General features: G+C 31.8%; 1 protein-coding gene across 1 annotated transcript in view; it reads left to right on the forward strand.

Annotated features, from left to right (window-relative positions):
* LOC114325993 (syntaxin-binding protein 5) overlaps nt 1–15010 on the forward strand; it is a 307868-nt gene that overhangs the window by 205522 nt on the left and 87336 nt on the right. Inside the window, exon 12 of the mRNA XM_050652347.1 lies at nt 6945–7074. Coding sequence (XP_050508304.1) covers nt 6945–7074 — 130 coding nt within the window. The remainder of the gene's footprint in view (nt 1–6944; nt 7075–15010) is intronic.

Consider the following 15010-nt stretch of genomic DNA (forward strand, 5'->3'; position numbering starts at 1 on the left):
AGCAGCTTGTTCTTCTTCTAGTTTTTCTTCCAGTTCTTTCCTGAGCTTCCTTTCTATTAACCCGGTGTAGACTTTACATATATGCCACTGATGATAAGCATATAGCCCTATAGTTATCACATTCCGCTTCATCTCCTTTCTTGTGTATTGGTATCAATAAATTTTCTTCCCAGTCTTTCGGTATCTTTTCTGTTCTCCATGCTTCCCTCATTATTTTCAGAAGCCAAAACTTGCCTCGTTCTCCCACGTACTTCATCATCTCCGGATCTATGTCATCTGCACCTCTCGCTTTTCCAATCTTTGTTCTTGCCAATCCTTCTTCAATACCTTTGATATGAATTTCATCTACTCGATTGTCCATATCCTCTTCTCTTTCTTGCTGTCCTCTCTCCTCATTTTTTTTGGTTGCTTGCCTCGAATTTTTCTTTATAGTGCTTATTCTATATGGTTAGTATGTCCTGTATGTTTGCTTTCAATTCATTTCGCTCATTTCGAATTCCTCTTATTTGTTTCCTTTTTGTTACTTTTATGCTTCTTATTTTATTCCAAAACTGTTTATTGTTATTCCCAAAACCTTCGTTCAATTCTTCACCGAATTCCTTCCAGCTCTTCTTCTTCGCATCTTTTACTAGTTCTTTCACTATATTTCTCTGTCTTCTGTATTCGTCTCTGTCTTGCTCTTCATTTGTGTTTATGTATCGCTTCCACATTTCTTTCTTCTTTTGTTTGATATTCATATGTCATAATAGGAATGATGCGCTGAATGAAGACTTTGTTACTAAGTATTGAAGTATTTTGCTGTTCTTAGTATCCAACCGAGTTTTCCAAATCCTGTCCATGCCAGGCTTGCTCTTCTAAAGATTTCTACACTTTGGTTCTCTTTGTAAATTTCAGAATTTGGCCTAGATAGATATCTTCTTGGAGTTGGTCTATACATTTCTCTTCCTATTTCAAATCATTTTCTCTATTTATAATCTCTCTAGATTTGGTAGTACCTGTGATCCTACCGCTTTTATTTTTATTTTGCCGTTTTTTTTTTGTTAATTCATTGTGCTGACTTTGCGAGCTATACAAGCTTTTATAGAAGTCTTCGACTATATTATTTTATATTTGTCCTTCTCTTCCTTATGATTGGGTTCTTTAATTTTGATAATTTTCTGAACGCCCATTATTCTTGGCACACTCATTGTAGTATGTCTATTTAAGGAAAAATAGAACTTTTGATTTAGATGTCTTTATTTGTCCAGATTACTAAGTGAATTTTTTTTCGTTATTTGATTGTGCTGTAAATGTCACTAGTTAATTCAGATATAGTTAATTCCGTATTTTTTGTATTATCAGTTACATGCAACAATTTGTTTGCAATTCCGTTTGTCTGTTTTTGTCACACTGCGATCTGTAAGATCGAAAATTAGAAATCTGTTTAGAATTACACACTGGGTCAAAATTAACCGCCCACCTTTAAAATGGGTCATTTTTGATGTCTCGAATTTCCTAAACCTGTTCTCTGATTTAAGTGATTTTTTTAATATGTTATAGTCTTATTCTTTAACAATATCGCTCTAATAATATTGTTGCCAAACAGGTAAATTTTCATTGTATACCGGGTGTACGAATCAAACTGTGTTTTTTCGCAAGTTCGCATCACCCTGCGGAATATTCTAGCATTTATAAAATACTGAAATTAAAACCCAACCATAGCCTCATGTTTTCTTAACATTTTGTTCTTTGATTCATTCGCTTATGTTGGATAATAAAAGAGTTATGTAATTTTTTAAATTAAACATTAAGAATACAAAATTGTCCGGTGCATTCGCCAAACTTTAAAAAAAAACCTGACGTTTTGAAAGTTTGCCGGAGGCGGTAGTGAAAACGGTGTGTTTTTGAAATTTTGGCGAAAGTGCCGGACAATTTTGTATTCTTTGGGAATTATTAATTTTTTGTTCCTCTTTTCAATTAAGTGTTTGGTAAATGACCCCAATTGGTTAATATAATTTATTAAATATTTTATCTTGATTTATTTAAATATTTATTTTTAAAAGCTTGGCGAATTGGGTCTGGATCCCGCATACCAAAAAAAAGTTGGTTAATAGCAAGCTGAAAATTTGTTAATAGCTTAAGGGTGGCTCTAGTCGGACAAACTTTGATATATGGGAACAGTGAAAGTTTTAATGATGGAACAGGTTAAAAATTTGGAACGTCAGACTACGAAAACGTCCCATGTATTTTGTCGGACAGAACTTCCAATTGATTTGTTACCCTTTCATTAAACTCTCATGCAAAAATCAGACTGCTATTACTAACCAACATGATCCCTGTCATGTGAAATGTTCTTTGTGTTCACTCATTAAAATGCACAGTTGATGATAAACACCAGTCTGATTTTTGCATGAGAGTTTAATGAAAGGGCAACAAATCAATTGGAAGTTTTGTCCGACAAAATACATCTGACGTTTTCCTAGTCTGACGTTCCAAATATTTAACCTGTTCCACCATTAAAACTTCCCCTGTTCCACCATTAAAACTTACCCTGTTCCAGTGTTCCCATATATCAAAGTTTGTTCGACTAGACACCATTAAGCTATTAACAAATTTTCAGCTTGCTATTAATCAACTTTTTTTTCTTATGCGGGATCCAGACCTAAATGTGTCGAATCAATATTTGAATCATTAATACGATTAATTAAATTATTTAGATTATTCCTTCGATTCATGAATGTTACTCCTTCGAATGAATCAAAAAACAGAATGTTAAGCAAACATGAGGCTATAGTTGGGTTTTAATTTCAGTATTATATAAATGGTAGAATATTCCACAGTTTATTTATCTGTTTAGTAACAATATTTTACAGCAATATTGCTAAAGAATAAGGCTATAACATGTTAAAAAAATCACTTAAATCGGACAACAGGCTTAGGAAATTTGAGACATCAAAAATTACCAATTTTTAAGGTGGGCGGTTAATTTTGACCCAGAATGTAGATAGAAATCTGAAAGATATTTTAAAAAACTGAGATACAAGATTTATGAACTGCTACAAATCAAATATTCTATTGGCTATATATTTTTCATAAAGATTTCTTTTTCAAGTTCAAGAACGCAAAATGATCGATATATGACAGTTCGCTATCCTTAACGAATTACACTGTATAATATTTTAGTTGCTTGTATTCGTCCTAGACATCAACCATTGCTCATTATTGTTTATTTTAATATAATGTTTTTGTTTTGTTTATATTCGAAGGTAGCACTGCCATCTTAACGTATTCTAAATGGCAGGATTAGATTTGCACCAGTGTTAAACTTTACCACCAATTATCTTAGAGTATACTGGATATTTTCAGTATTTATTAGTGTATACTGTTGGTTATAAATTTTTGTCATAATTTAACTGTAACAAGGTGTTGAAATTTTTAGATCCATTGTTTGGAAATAAATTATATATTTAAAAAGAGGCTTTATATTTATATTTTAAATTTATATTTAAAATGGTTAGTGTATTTTAATAGTCTCTTTTACATCTATACAAATCAGGAGTTAAAGCAGAGTTGTTGAAATTTATAGGCCGTGTTGTTTTCATGATCATGATATGCAAACTGATTATAATGTCAATTGTTTGTATAGGTATGTATTATTGTATATGGAATTCTCAACATTGAGTAAAGAAAATAAAACGTATTTATAAAATATGAGCTGGAAAAAATTGGCGACCAACATGGTAAGGGCAGGTTGGGCGCCAATTGTGCAACAAGAGAACACTTAGCTTTCTTGTTTATTGACTTCGAAAAGCTTCCTGAAGTATAGAATCGGTATTGTCTTAATACAAAAAGCGCACTGGGGAAGTCAGATGGTAATAATTAATTTATCCCATTTATTGAGACACAAAATGCAAGAAAATGCTTGCATGTGCTTATAAAACTTTGAAACAACAAAACAAATCTCAATGTTGAATAAATATTTAATTAGATAGATACGTTATCGTTTAGCTTCTTTGAGGTATAAATTATTGAAAGGTGACCTATAAAAAGCCGTCAGTCAGATAGACAAGCGGGCCTGGCGGTCAAAACGCATTCACTTCACTGTAAATATTATAGTGGATCGATTATTCAAATTCCTGCGGCTCCAAAGAGATGGGGGCCTGTGGCTAGTCTTACGCACACCATAGATCCCTACCGGATGAGCGTATACCTTTAAAAACTTCAAGAAAAACGGAATATAGACCTAGAAAATGCTTATTTAATAAGTAGCGAATTAAAAAACTTGGTAGTATTTACAAAAAACAAGTGAATTTTTGAAAGAAAATATTTAAAACTTACTCCAAGAAGGAAGGAAGAAGGAACTATTTAAAGATTTTTTGATCGAGCCCTTCCTTCTAAATGTGTCAAAACAGCCCCGTTTACAAGTTTTGTCAACACTGAATTAAAATGGCACAAAATATACAGGGATTAGGCGAAATGTAAAACGGAATTAAATTGAATTAAAAGTAAAGAGATTGGGAATAAAATAATTATTTGAAGACAATACATAAATTTGTTACGTTTGTATCTTGCTGTGACTTACTGCACGAATCAATCAATTCAATACCGATTTTAGATAAAATATTTTATTATTTTTGGTTATAAAAGTAACCTGAATATTATATAACTTCTAAAATGCCCTAATTGTATGAAACAGAGACTATTATTACATTTTTCACAATAGTAACATATCAATAATGGATCATATTCTTAAGATAGAAAGTAGATTATAAATTAAATCTTTTGGTCCAATTATCAAAGATGTGGTCCATCTTAAAAACAGAGGAACAAGCTAAATTTTGCTGAGCATGTTAATTTTGGGACCCCAGAAAAGATGCAAAAATGCCACTCCTTTCTTTACACCTAGGCTACCTCCTAAAACCATCCTCTTAGGGGGGGGGAGAACGGAAAACATTGGTTTACCAAATGTGCGCCATAGAAAAAAAATGTTTGTTTCAAATAAGAAACGTAGAGGTAATTTTTAACAAAAATATTTATTAGCCCTGTTTGTGTAGAATGAACCTTTCTTTCAGAAACAACGCTTGAAGCAACCGACAATTTTGAACAGTTAGGCGGCGAAAGCGATTTTTAAAATAAAATTTGTATCAACTCGGCGATAAAAATCCGATATCTTTGGATCAGTGTCTTATCGACAAAGTGGAAGTGCATTTTAAAGGTGAAAAGTGCAGCTTCCGTTTGCAATTTTTGGGATTTTGTCGCAAATGGAGTCAGTTTCTACAAAGCTGTTAAATAAATAAATATTCCTCGATTTTTTGTTACTTTTGCAATTCTCACGAGATCGATAAAATTTATCACTTTCATTGACTGGTCTCTGTGAAGGTTCCATTGTTAGAGCCGAATCCTTAAAACCTACAACATGAAATTTCGATTTTAAGTTTTGGCAACAAATATGGGGCATTTGAAATATGCCTAAAAAACGCTAAATTTAAACTTTCACGTTAAAAACGATCTCATGTCACGGGAAATGCTTTCACGAAGATGGCATTGAGTAGACTTTGTAGCTGAAGTTATGTAGTTTCGAAAACCGTACTTGTTGTGCAATCGAAAAAAAAAAGCAGTTCTAACCGATTTAGATCTTTTGTAAAGTGAAAGATTAAATTCAATGTTAAATAATTGATGGATTCGACCGTTACTTGATGGAAGTTTATTTTATCTAACAATAAAACACTGAAAAAGTTTGTTTTCTATACTTCCACAAAATTTATTATAACTATGTGACTACAGCTGTTTCGGCAGAGTGCCTTTCTCAAGTGATTTAGTTTGCCTTTTTAAAGTCTTTAACTGAAGGGGTTGAGGAGTGGGGAGCTGTTTGTCTCGAGTTGGTCATTAAGAATTATATCTGTATTGTTTAATTTATTAATTTCCATAGATTCTAATAAAGATAGCTTAAGGCCTTTATGTTGAATATGCAGAATTTGAAACTGTTCATTAAAAGAATGATTATGATCTAGAAGGTAAAGTGCGTATGTAGAAGTGTCTGTTTTTCTATTGTTGAAATCCCTTTTGTGTTCTGCTATCTGTTTGTCAAAGGTTCTGCCTAGTAAAACTTGAGAAAGGCACTCTGCCGAAACATCTGTAGTGACATAGTTATAATAAATTTTGTGGAAGTATAGAAAACAAACGATTTCAGTGTTTTTTAGGCATATTTAAAATGATTTATATTTGTTGCCAAATCTCAAAATCGAAATTTCACGTTATAGATTTTGAAGATTGGGCGTCAAATTCAAATGGAAATTTATAGCGACCAGTCGATGGGAGTGATGAATTTTATTGATATTATAAGAATCATAAAAACTGAGAAAAATCTCGCAACGTATATTTATTTAACAGCTTTATCAAAACTGAGTTCATTTGGGGCAAAATTCAAAAATTGTAATCAAAGCTCCACTCTTCGACTTTAAAACTCATTTTGATTTTTGCCTATGGTACACTCTGCCTATACAATCATCGAGTTCATTCGTCAGTCGCTTGCGCTGTTTCTGAGAAAACTTCTCATTCTACACAAAAAATGCTAATAAACATTTTTGTTGAAAATCATCTCAGCTACATTTCTTATTTGAATTATTATTTTACGGCATACAGATTACTGGTAAATCGTTCCCCTTCCCCTTCGAGTAAGGGGTTTTAGAGGGAAGGCCGGGGATAGGAGTGGCAAACTTTTCTGCATTTTTTTTATCCTGAAATTGACATTCTCAGCTAAATTCAGCTTGTCGTTTGCTTTTATAGAGATCTGATGGCATTTTCTTCTCTGGCGACTGGGATATTTATTAGCTTTCTATATTACACGGTGGGAAATGTCTTTAAATTTAGTTACATAAAAAGCAACAGATGGCATTGATACCTTCGAAGTGTCCCTTGTCTCTTAACGTGCTGGTGTATAAGTGGTGCTGGTATACTTGGAATAGATAAACGGCGTATGCAGTCCAGCGTCGGCTTGTCCAAGCGGTACCGTCTCGACGTCGAGTGGTGGCGGTGTGGGCAGTGGTGGCGGAGGTCGAATACGGCCGGACCCTCCTCGCAGATCACGATCCCAAGGTACTCGCAAACTGCACAAGTGCCTCTCGACAGCTAGCTACTCCGAGGAGGGTTGTCACTCCTCGATGCTTCTAGGTCCGTCGACCAACAACGCAGCCCAGCGACAGCAGTTGATGGTCGCTCGACAATATTGCAGTTTTGGTAGTACACAGTCACCACGTTGAATTTTTTACTCACCCCTCGATAAACGACGTAATACAATTGACCCCGCCTTGGGTGTAGTTTGACCAAACGCTAAAATAAAGTTTTAAGTGTAGAAGTCAGGCCATGTATTCTGTGGTATTACGAATACAAGGACATTTAAAAAAAGTAGAACTGTCAGCTGTCACTAATTTTGAGGTGAATTCATCATGCCATTTTTTTCATTCACTTATACGTATGACGTATAATATATCTACGTTAGTCATTAGTATATAAAGGGTGTTTTAAAAAAAGGTAAAACCATCTCTAGGATATGTAAAAAACAAAAAAATAATTGGGGTTGACTTAGTAAAATCTGTTTGTAACGCCAGCTGTTTTCAAGATACAGGGCGTTGAAAAAAACAAATTTTACACATTTTTTCCGATTTTGTCGAAACTACTAGCAACCTTGTGATACATTTTGGTGGATTTTAAGAGGTAGTTATTGTGCATTTTTTGGCATACAATTAAGAATATTAAATTCATCATTGGTGCGCGTACGGGTAATGGTCTGAATTTTTTAAAGAAAACAGCAGTACGCTACTGAGGTATTTCAAATTTAAAAAATCGTTTTTGAATTCCTTGTTCAATTTATGACAAAAAGCTATGTTCTCTTTTTTCGTAAGAGCGCCGTTTTTATGCAAAAAATCAAACATCTTAACCCTTCAGAAGTATTCGAAAATTTGAATACTTTGGAAGCGTTAAGTTATTTTATGTTTTGCATGAAAGCAGCGCGTCGTGTGAAAAGGGAAGATAGATTTTTGTCACAAATTAAACGAGCAATTCAAAAATAATTTTTAATTTGAAACCTCTCAGTGGCGTACTGTTTTTTTTTCTTTAAAAATTCAGACTGGTACCGTATGCGCGCCAATGATGAATTTATAATTCTTAATTGTATGTCAAAAAATGCACAATAACTACCTCTTAAAACCCACCAAATTTCATTATAATGTTGCCAGTAGTTTCGGCAAAATCGTAAAAAATGTGAAAAATTTGTTTTTCTTCAACGCCCTGTATTTTAAAAACGGATCGTTACAAAAATTTTTACTAAGCAAGCAGTTTTCTACCCATCCTAGAGTGGTGTTACCTTTTTCTTGAAACATCCAGTATATATGGGATACACCAATAACGTAGGACGTATATGTATTATACGTCATAGATCAAGTGTACGAAAAACATGGCGGCCATTAAAAGCCCTGTGAAGGACTTTCAATTTAGAGAGTTTTATAGTTAAGTCACGTTTAGTGAGAAACCATTTTATTTACTTTTATGTAAAAAGAAATAATAATTTATTTAATACAGTAGGTAGGCCATCTCATTATTTTATTTCAGAGGTCCACCACATAAGAATATGAAGTTATATAAGTTGTTTATTTTGTAGCCATGCGTTAAAAACTCATGCAATGAGTTCGTTTTATAAAGGCGTTTACCACTTGGACTATGTGAAATTAACATAAATCTGCATTTTCAGTAAAGTTTCTGTGGCATATTTTAGTTGCGCCATCTTTTTGGTGCTTATTTAAGTTATGCTAAGTAAGTTTGTAGAGTATTGTTAATAAACTTAGTGATATTTATTATTTTAAAAGTAATATTACCACGAACTCAACCCACTTACTTTCTATTAAATAAAAAATAAAGCCATATTTTCATATTGTTTAAATTCCATTTTATTTAACAATAAAAGATGTCTTTAGCTGAATTTGAGGAGAGGGCAGCTGTTTGTCTCAAGTAGGTCATTCAGAATTATGTGTATATTTTTTAATTCATCTATTTCCATATATTCCAATAAGGGTAGCTTAAGGCCTTTATTTTGAATACGGAGAATTTGAAATTTGTCATTAAAAGGATGATTTTGATCTAGAAGGTAAAATGTGTTCGTAAAATCTGTTTTTCTATTATTGAAAACCCTTTTGTGTTTTGCTGTACGTTTGTTAAAGGTTTTGCTAGTTTGACCGATGCAAGTTTTTGGACAGCCACCATGTGTCAGTTTGTATACACCACTCTGTAGTTGTTTTCTCTTTCGGCTCTTATTGTTCTTAATATATTTGCGGACTTTGTTATTTGTTCGGAAAGCTGTTATTATTCCTTTCTTTTTATGTATTTGGCTATTTTATTTGATATTCTCTCACGAAGTTATTCAATTTTTCGAGGCATTTTGTTCGCATCTACTCTTCTTTAGCTTCTCTGCACTGTTTTTCTAATGATTTTATTGATTTGTTTGTATTGTATATTGAGTTTGTTTTAGGTTTTCGTCTTACGTTCATGGGATTCATAATCTCTTGCGTTATCCATTCTTGTTTTCTTTTGTCGCTTATATAATAAAGTATAGAAATACTTGATGGATTCGACCGTTACTTGATGGAAGTTCATTTTATCTCACAATAAAACACTGAAAAACGTTTGTTTTCTATACTTCCACAAAATTTATTACAACTATGTTATTACTACAACTGTTTCGGCAAATGTCTTTCTCAAGTGATATATTTTACAATGTGTTTGCCTTTTTAAGTCTTTAACTGAAGAGGTTGAGGAGTGGGGAGCTGTTTGTCTCGAGTTGGTCATTCAGAATTATATCTGTATTTTTCAATTTATTAATTTCCATTGATTCTAAAAGTGATAGCTTAAGGCCTTTATTTTGAATATGTAGAATTTGAAACTCTTCATTGAAAGAATGATTATGATCTAGAAGGTGAAGTGCGTATGTAGAAGTGTCTGTTTTTCTATTGTTTCACAAAAGTGCTTTCAACAATAGAAAAACAGACACTTCTACATACGCACTTCACCTTCTAGATCATAATCATTCTTTCAATGAAGAGTTTCAAATTCTACATATTCAAAATAAAGGCCTTAAGCTATCACTTTTAGAATCAATGGAAATTAATAAATTGAAAAATACAGATATAATTCTGAATGACCAACTCCAGACAAACAGCTCCCCACTCCTCAACCTCTTCAGTTAAAGACTTAAAAAGGCAAACACATTGTAAAATATATCACTTGAGAAAAGCACTTTGCCGAAACAGCTGTAGTAATAACATAGTTGTAATAAATTTTGTGGAAGTATAGAAAACAAACGTTTTTCAGTGTTTTATTGTGAGGTATAGAAATACATACATTTTAAACTAGTAATGCTAAAAATGTCCCGAATAAAAGTTACTTATTTTTACGCAAAGAATCCAAATATGCAATAAAAATTTGGGGGTCCCATGTAAGATTTTTAAGTAACCCCCCACCCCAACTCCGTGGGGGATTGTGTTTGGTACCATTCAATAGATTTTTCAAAAACATTTTTAAAGTTTATTTTGCAGTTTTTCGATCTGATGTTCATTTTGCGACATATCACGAGGTTTGTATTTAAAATTTTAAATTTGCCCCCCACCCTTCTCCATGGGGGTCATGTTTAGTACCATTCGATAGATTTTTGAAAAATATTGAAGACATATTTTTTAGTTTTTCGATCTGACGTTCATTTCGCGAAATATTCGTTTTTTTTTGTGAAATTTATGACTCACCCATTTCCTCACGCTCTCTTTTGCATGCAAAAATATACACTCTTTTGCATGTATGTATTTAACTTATCTTAATCTGACAATTGCGAGTATTTTTAAGGACAGATTTTTTTTTTCGTGCCCCCTTAAAGAACTTCCCTGTGTTAATGGTCAATATATGGTAGAGGTACATCTGCAGGGTACCAGGTTTCTCCCCATATAATCTGGCGCGCTCGAGTAACTGCAAAAATCCCAGCTTGGGCTCCCCTACCATAAGCAATTTCATAACTTCTTGCCCTCTCTCTTTTTCTTGCTGTGAGGGTATATAACTATGTGTTTATGAACGAACAGTGAAACATAGTTTGTATTCGAGGTTGAGTCAATTTTTTAGGTTAGGAACCTAAATGGTTTTTTTCGGTTCACTGATAAATCCATCACTATCAAAATTAGATGATACGTCCAAATTTATTCTTCAATTGAGTATCTTAATTTATCTTATACCTTGATTGTCATTGCACCCTTATAAATTTTAATTACGAGTCTTTTTCAAGATATATTTTCACCACTTGTTCATAACATGATCGTAAGAAACAATATTTTTAATAATAATTATCACAAATATTCCAGATTTGCTTAAGATTTAATAAGCTTATATTTAACACACCAGAGAGTAAAAGGGTTTAAGCTGAGTGGACGCTATTATATCGCTATTCAACTGTAAACAGACCTGAATCTACGATATCCTTTAATAATATCCTAGATACCTTCTTTTTAGGATGATGTAGAGGATGTCCCCATATTCAGACATTGACCGTCATCCTGTTTACAATTTCCCCTAAACCTTTCTCTATCAGCTGCCGAAGTATCTAATATTAGTTTATTTTCTGTTTAATGTTTCCACTGCTCCTTATTAATCGTTAAGCGAAATCAACATTTTCTTCGCCAAATTCGCAAAACATACGTTGTTTTTTTTTATTAATAACTATCACTAATTATTAAAAACTCTGAGTAATTTAGCATTTAAAAACCAAGTGGTAGAATGTCTATGAGGTCAAAGTTTGGTGAATAACAATATCTTACTTGAGATGCAGAAAAGAGGAAAATCTTGTGATTTTCCACAATAGTCTTGTTAAAAACTGTAACATTACATTATCTTAAAACCGCCTTTTGCGCATGGTCAAATTACACTCAACGCGGGCCGATTGTCACACTTTTGTGTTGTAAAAAGAACTTTTTCGCTATAGCCCACTGACAACGATAAAAATTACGCTAAAGTAAATACAGTAACAATTATTTAATTACCACAATTTTTTTAATTTTTTAATTTTAAAATAGAAGTATCTAGAAGACACGCAACCTAGTATACACAGACTGCATGCTACAAACACACATACACTGGTATGCAATGTATATTGGACACATTCACAAACTATCGTGCATTTATAAAGTTAAGGTCATGATCTTTTAGATATTTTTATTCTTGCAATTTTTGCTTGTTCGATTCTGGTAGTTATGGAGACTATTTTATTTGTTTTTTTTTGTACTGGATACGATTTATGTATGTATCACTAAAAAAAGTTCATTGACCAATATGAAGCATGGTTTTATCAAAAGTAAATGTTTATAGCATTAATATATTTTTTTAATTTAAAATGTCCACAATTTCTGGAGGTTCTAGAGGGTCTGATGTTTGATGACCAATGTAATGACCAATTTGTATTTTTAGACGGTCTTTTCACATTTTTAAGCATTTTATTAGTAAACGTATGGACTATTACCTTATGATGGACAGGTATCGTTGTCTAATGGGATTGAAACGCCATGGAAAACCAATCGCACCTGTTTGCTGTTTAAATAACCAATGTAAATAATACGGTGGTATCTGTTCTAGAACAGCCTCATTTGGGTAAATCGTATATGATCCTATTTTTTGCTTTAATCGCTTTGACATGTTATTAGAAATGATAATTTCACTATGCGGACATTTCAAAAGTTGGACTCAATTTTTTATTAATAATATGTGAAAAAATATAGAAAATTTCAATTTTTTCACCTTTTCATTGCTCTATAACGGCAACTATGCATTTTAGAAAAATTTTTGAAGACAAAAAGTTTTTCAATAAATTCCCTACAAGTTAAAATTGATTGTAAATAAAAAATGATCATTATTTTTTCAAAACTACTAGCAAAACCCATAAAAAATGGCCAAAAATCAATGTTGTTTCAATTTTGTTTTCGTCCATTTAAAGCTACATAAAACCTTAAAAATTTACTCAGAAAATCTTTTTAATATAAAAAAAATCCTATACAAAATTTCAGCACGATCCATCAAGTATTTTTCGCAAAATAACTTTGCAATCTAAACTTCAGAAATTTTTTTATTAGTTTTCAAAGCTATGCAGAGCCAAAAAAAGTTTTAAATACTTCAATATTGTTTTTCATAATAAAACGGCATTTAAGCTTTCAAATAAAATTCGAATTATTCAAATCCGTTAAGTAGGAGAGCCTTTAATTTTTTAAACAACTGTACAAATTTTAAGCTAATAAACAAATAAATAAACTGCTCGTCAAAAGTTAGGGATATAGAAAATTCTGCTGAATTTTCATAGTAGATTTTCTCGTAAACAGATTAACGGATTCCGCTATTTTTTTATTATTTTAGATTTTTCTTTAGTATTTACACAGGTATGCAAAGGTCTACTCAAACTTTTTTTTTGTACTTATACCGGGTGGAAGAAAAGAAATGTTTTTCTTATGTTAAGTTTGAGATACCCTGTAGGGAGGACGAGGTACAAATGTGAGTATACATCGAAATCGTGTTGTAGTCTTATGTTTTGTGAACATTTTGTTTTTTGAATGTCCCTGATATCTTTAGAAACAAAAAAAATAGACGGTTTTGTAACTTAACATGTGTTTTAACCGAAACAAAAGTTTGAGACACCTTGTATTGAGAAAAGGGCACAAAGGTGAGTATACCTCGATATTATGTAGTAGTCTCATATTTTGTGAATATTTTATTTTTTAAATTTCTCTGATATCTTTAATAACAAAGAAACTAGACGGTATTACTCTTTAATATGTGGTTTAACTGACGACTTGCTCCACATCACACATGTGAAACATAGAAACACATATTAGAGAGTAATACCGTCTAGTTTATTTGTTATTAAAGATATCAGAGAAATTAAAAAAATAAAATATACTTATATATACAATACAATACAGTAATACTTATCAAAGAGTTATTATTTTTACTGGAAATGTATTAGGAATCACATTAATCGTAGGTACCAGCGTTATATACGTAAAAACATGGAAAATAAATATTTATACGCTTTTAAAAGTATTGTATTTGAAAGTTTTAACTAACGGAATGCAAGTTAAAAAAAATATCAAAATTGGTTCACTAGAAGCTGAGATAATTGAAATTTTTAAGCGCGTTGCTAGTTTGAACGCGGGATTTCAGTTTTGAAACGGCTGAAATTGCTATCCCCACCACTGCCTCTTGCCTATTTATTTATACTTTTATTAAAGTTTTAAATCAACATTTTAACTAGGTTGTACAAAATAAACAGAGATGAAAATTTATATATACTAAGTACTTGGCACAACAAAGGTATTTGTTTAAAAAACAAATCTGAAACATTCGTACTATTATTCTAAATTCCAGTCAATTTTGATCTATCATAACTTCAAAACTAATTGGCCAATCGTAATGTTTTTTCTAAATACGCGTCTTCAGCTGAACTTTCGCGATATGTTTAGAAAAAAAAATGTAAATTGGAAATTGAAAAAGTTATTCCATTTGTTTATTAGCTTAAAAATTGTAAAGGTATGCAAAATAATTCCTAAGTTCTCCTATTTAATGGCTTTCAATGATAAGTAGTGGCCTTTTATATGTAAAAAATTCAAGTGTTTTAAACTAAATAACTTTTTCTCAAAAATTTAGATTGCAAAATTATTTTGCGAAAACTACTTGATAGATCTGCTAAAATTTTGTGTAGTGTTTTCCTTTATTAAAATTGTCTGTGTAAATTTTGAAGTTTCCATAATGTGGCTTCTAAATATCTGAAACAAATACTGTAAAACCATTGATTTTTGACCTTTTTTTAATGGTTTTTGCTAATTTTGCAATAAGTATAATTATTTTTTCATTCTGTCATTAATCCTATTCTGTAGGAAATTTAATTGCAAAACTTTTTCTTCACAATAACATTTTATTACAAATTCTTTAATGAAAAATTTAGCCCACCTCAAGTGTTAGCCAA

The sequence above is a fragment of the Diabrotica virgifera genome, chromosome 5 (assembly GCF_917563875.1).
Source record: "Diabrotica virgifera virgifera chromosome 5, PGI_DIABVI_V3a".
Lineage (NCBI taxonomy): Eukaryota > Metazoa > Arthropoda > Insecta > Coleoptera > Chrysomelidae > Diabrotica > Diabrotica virgifera.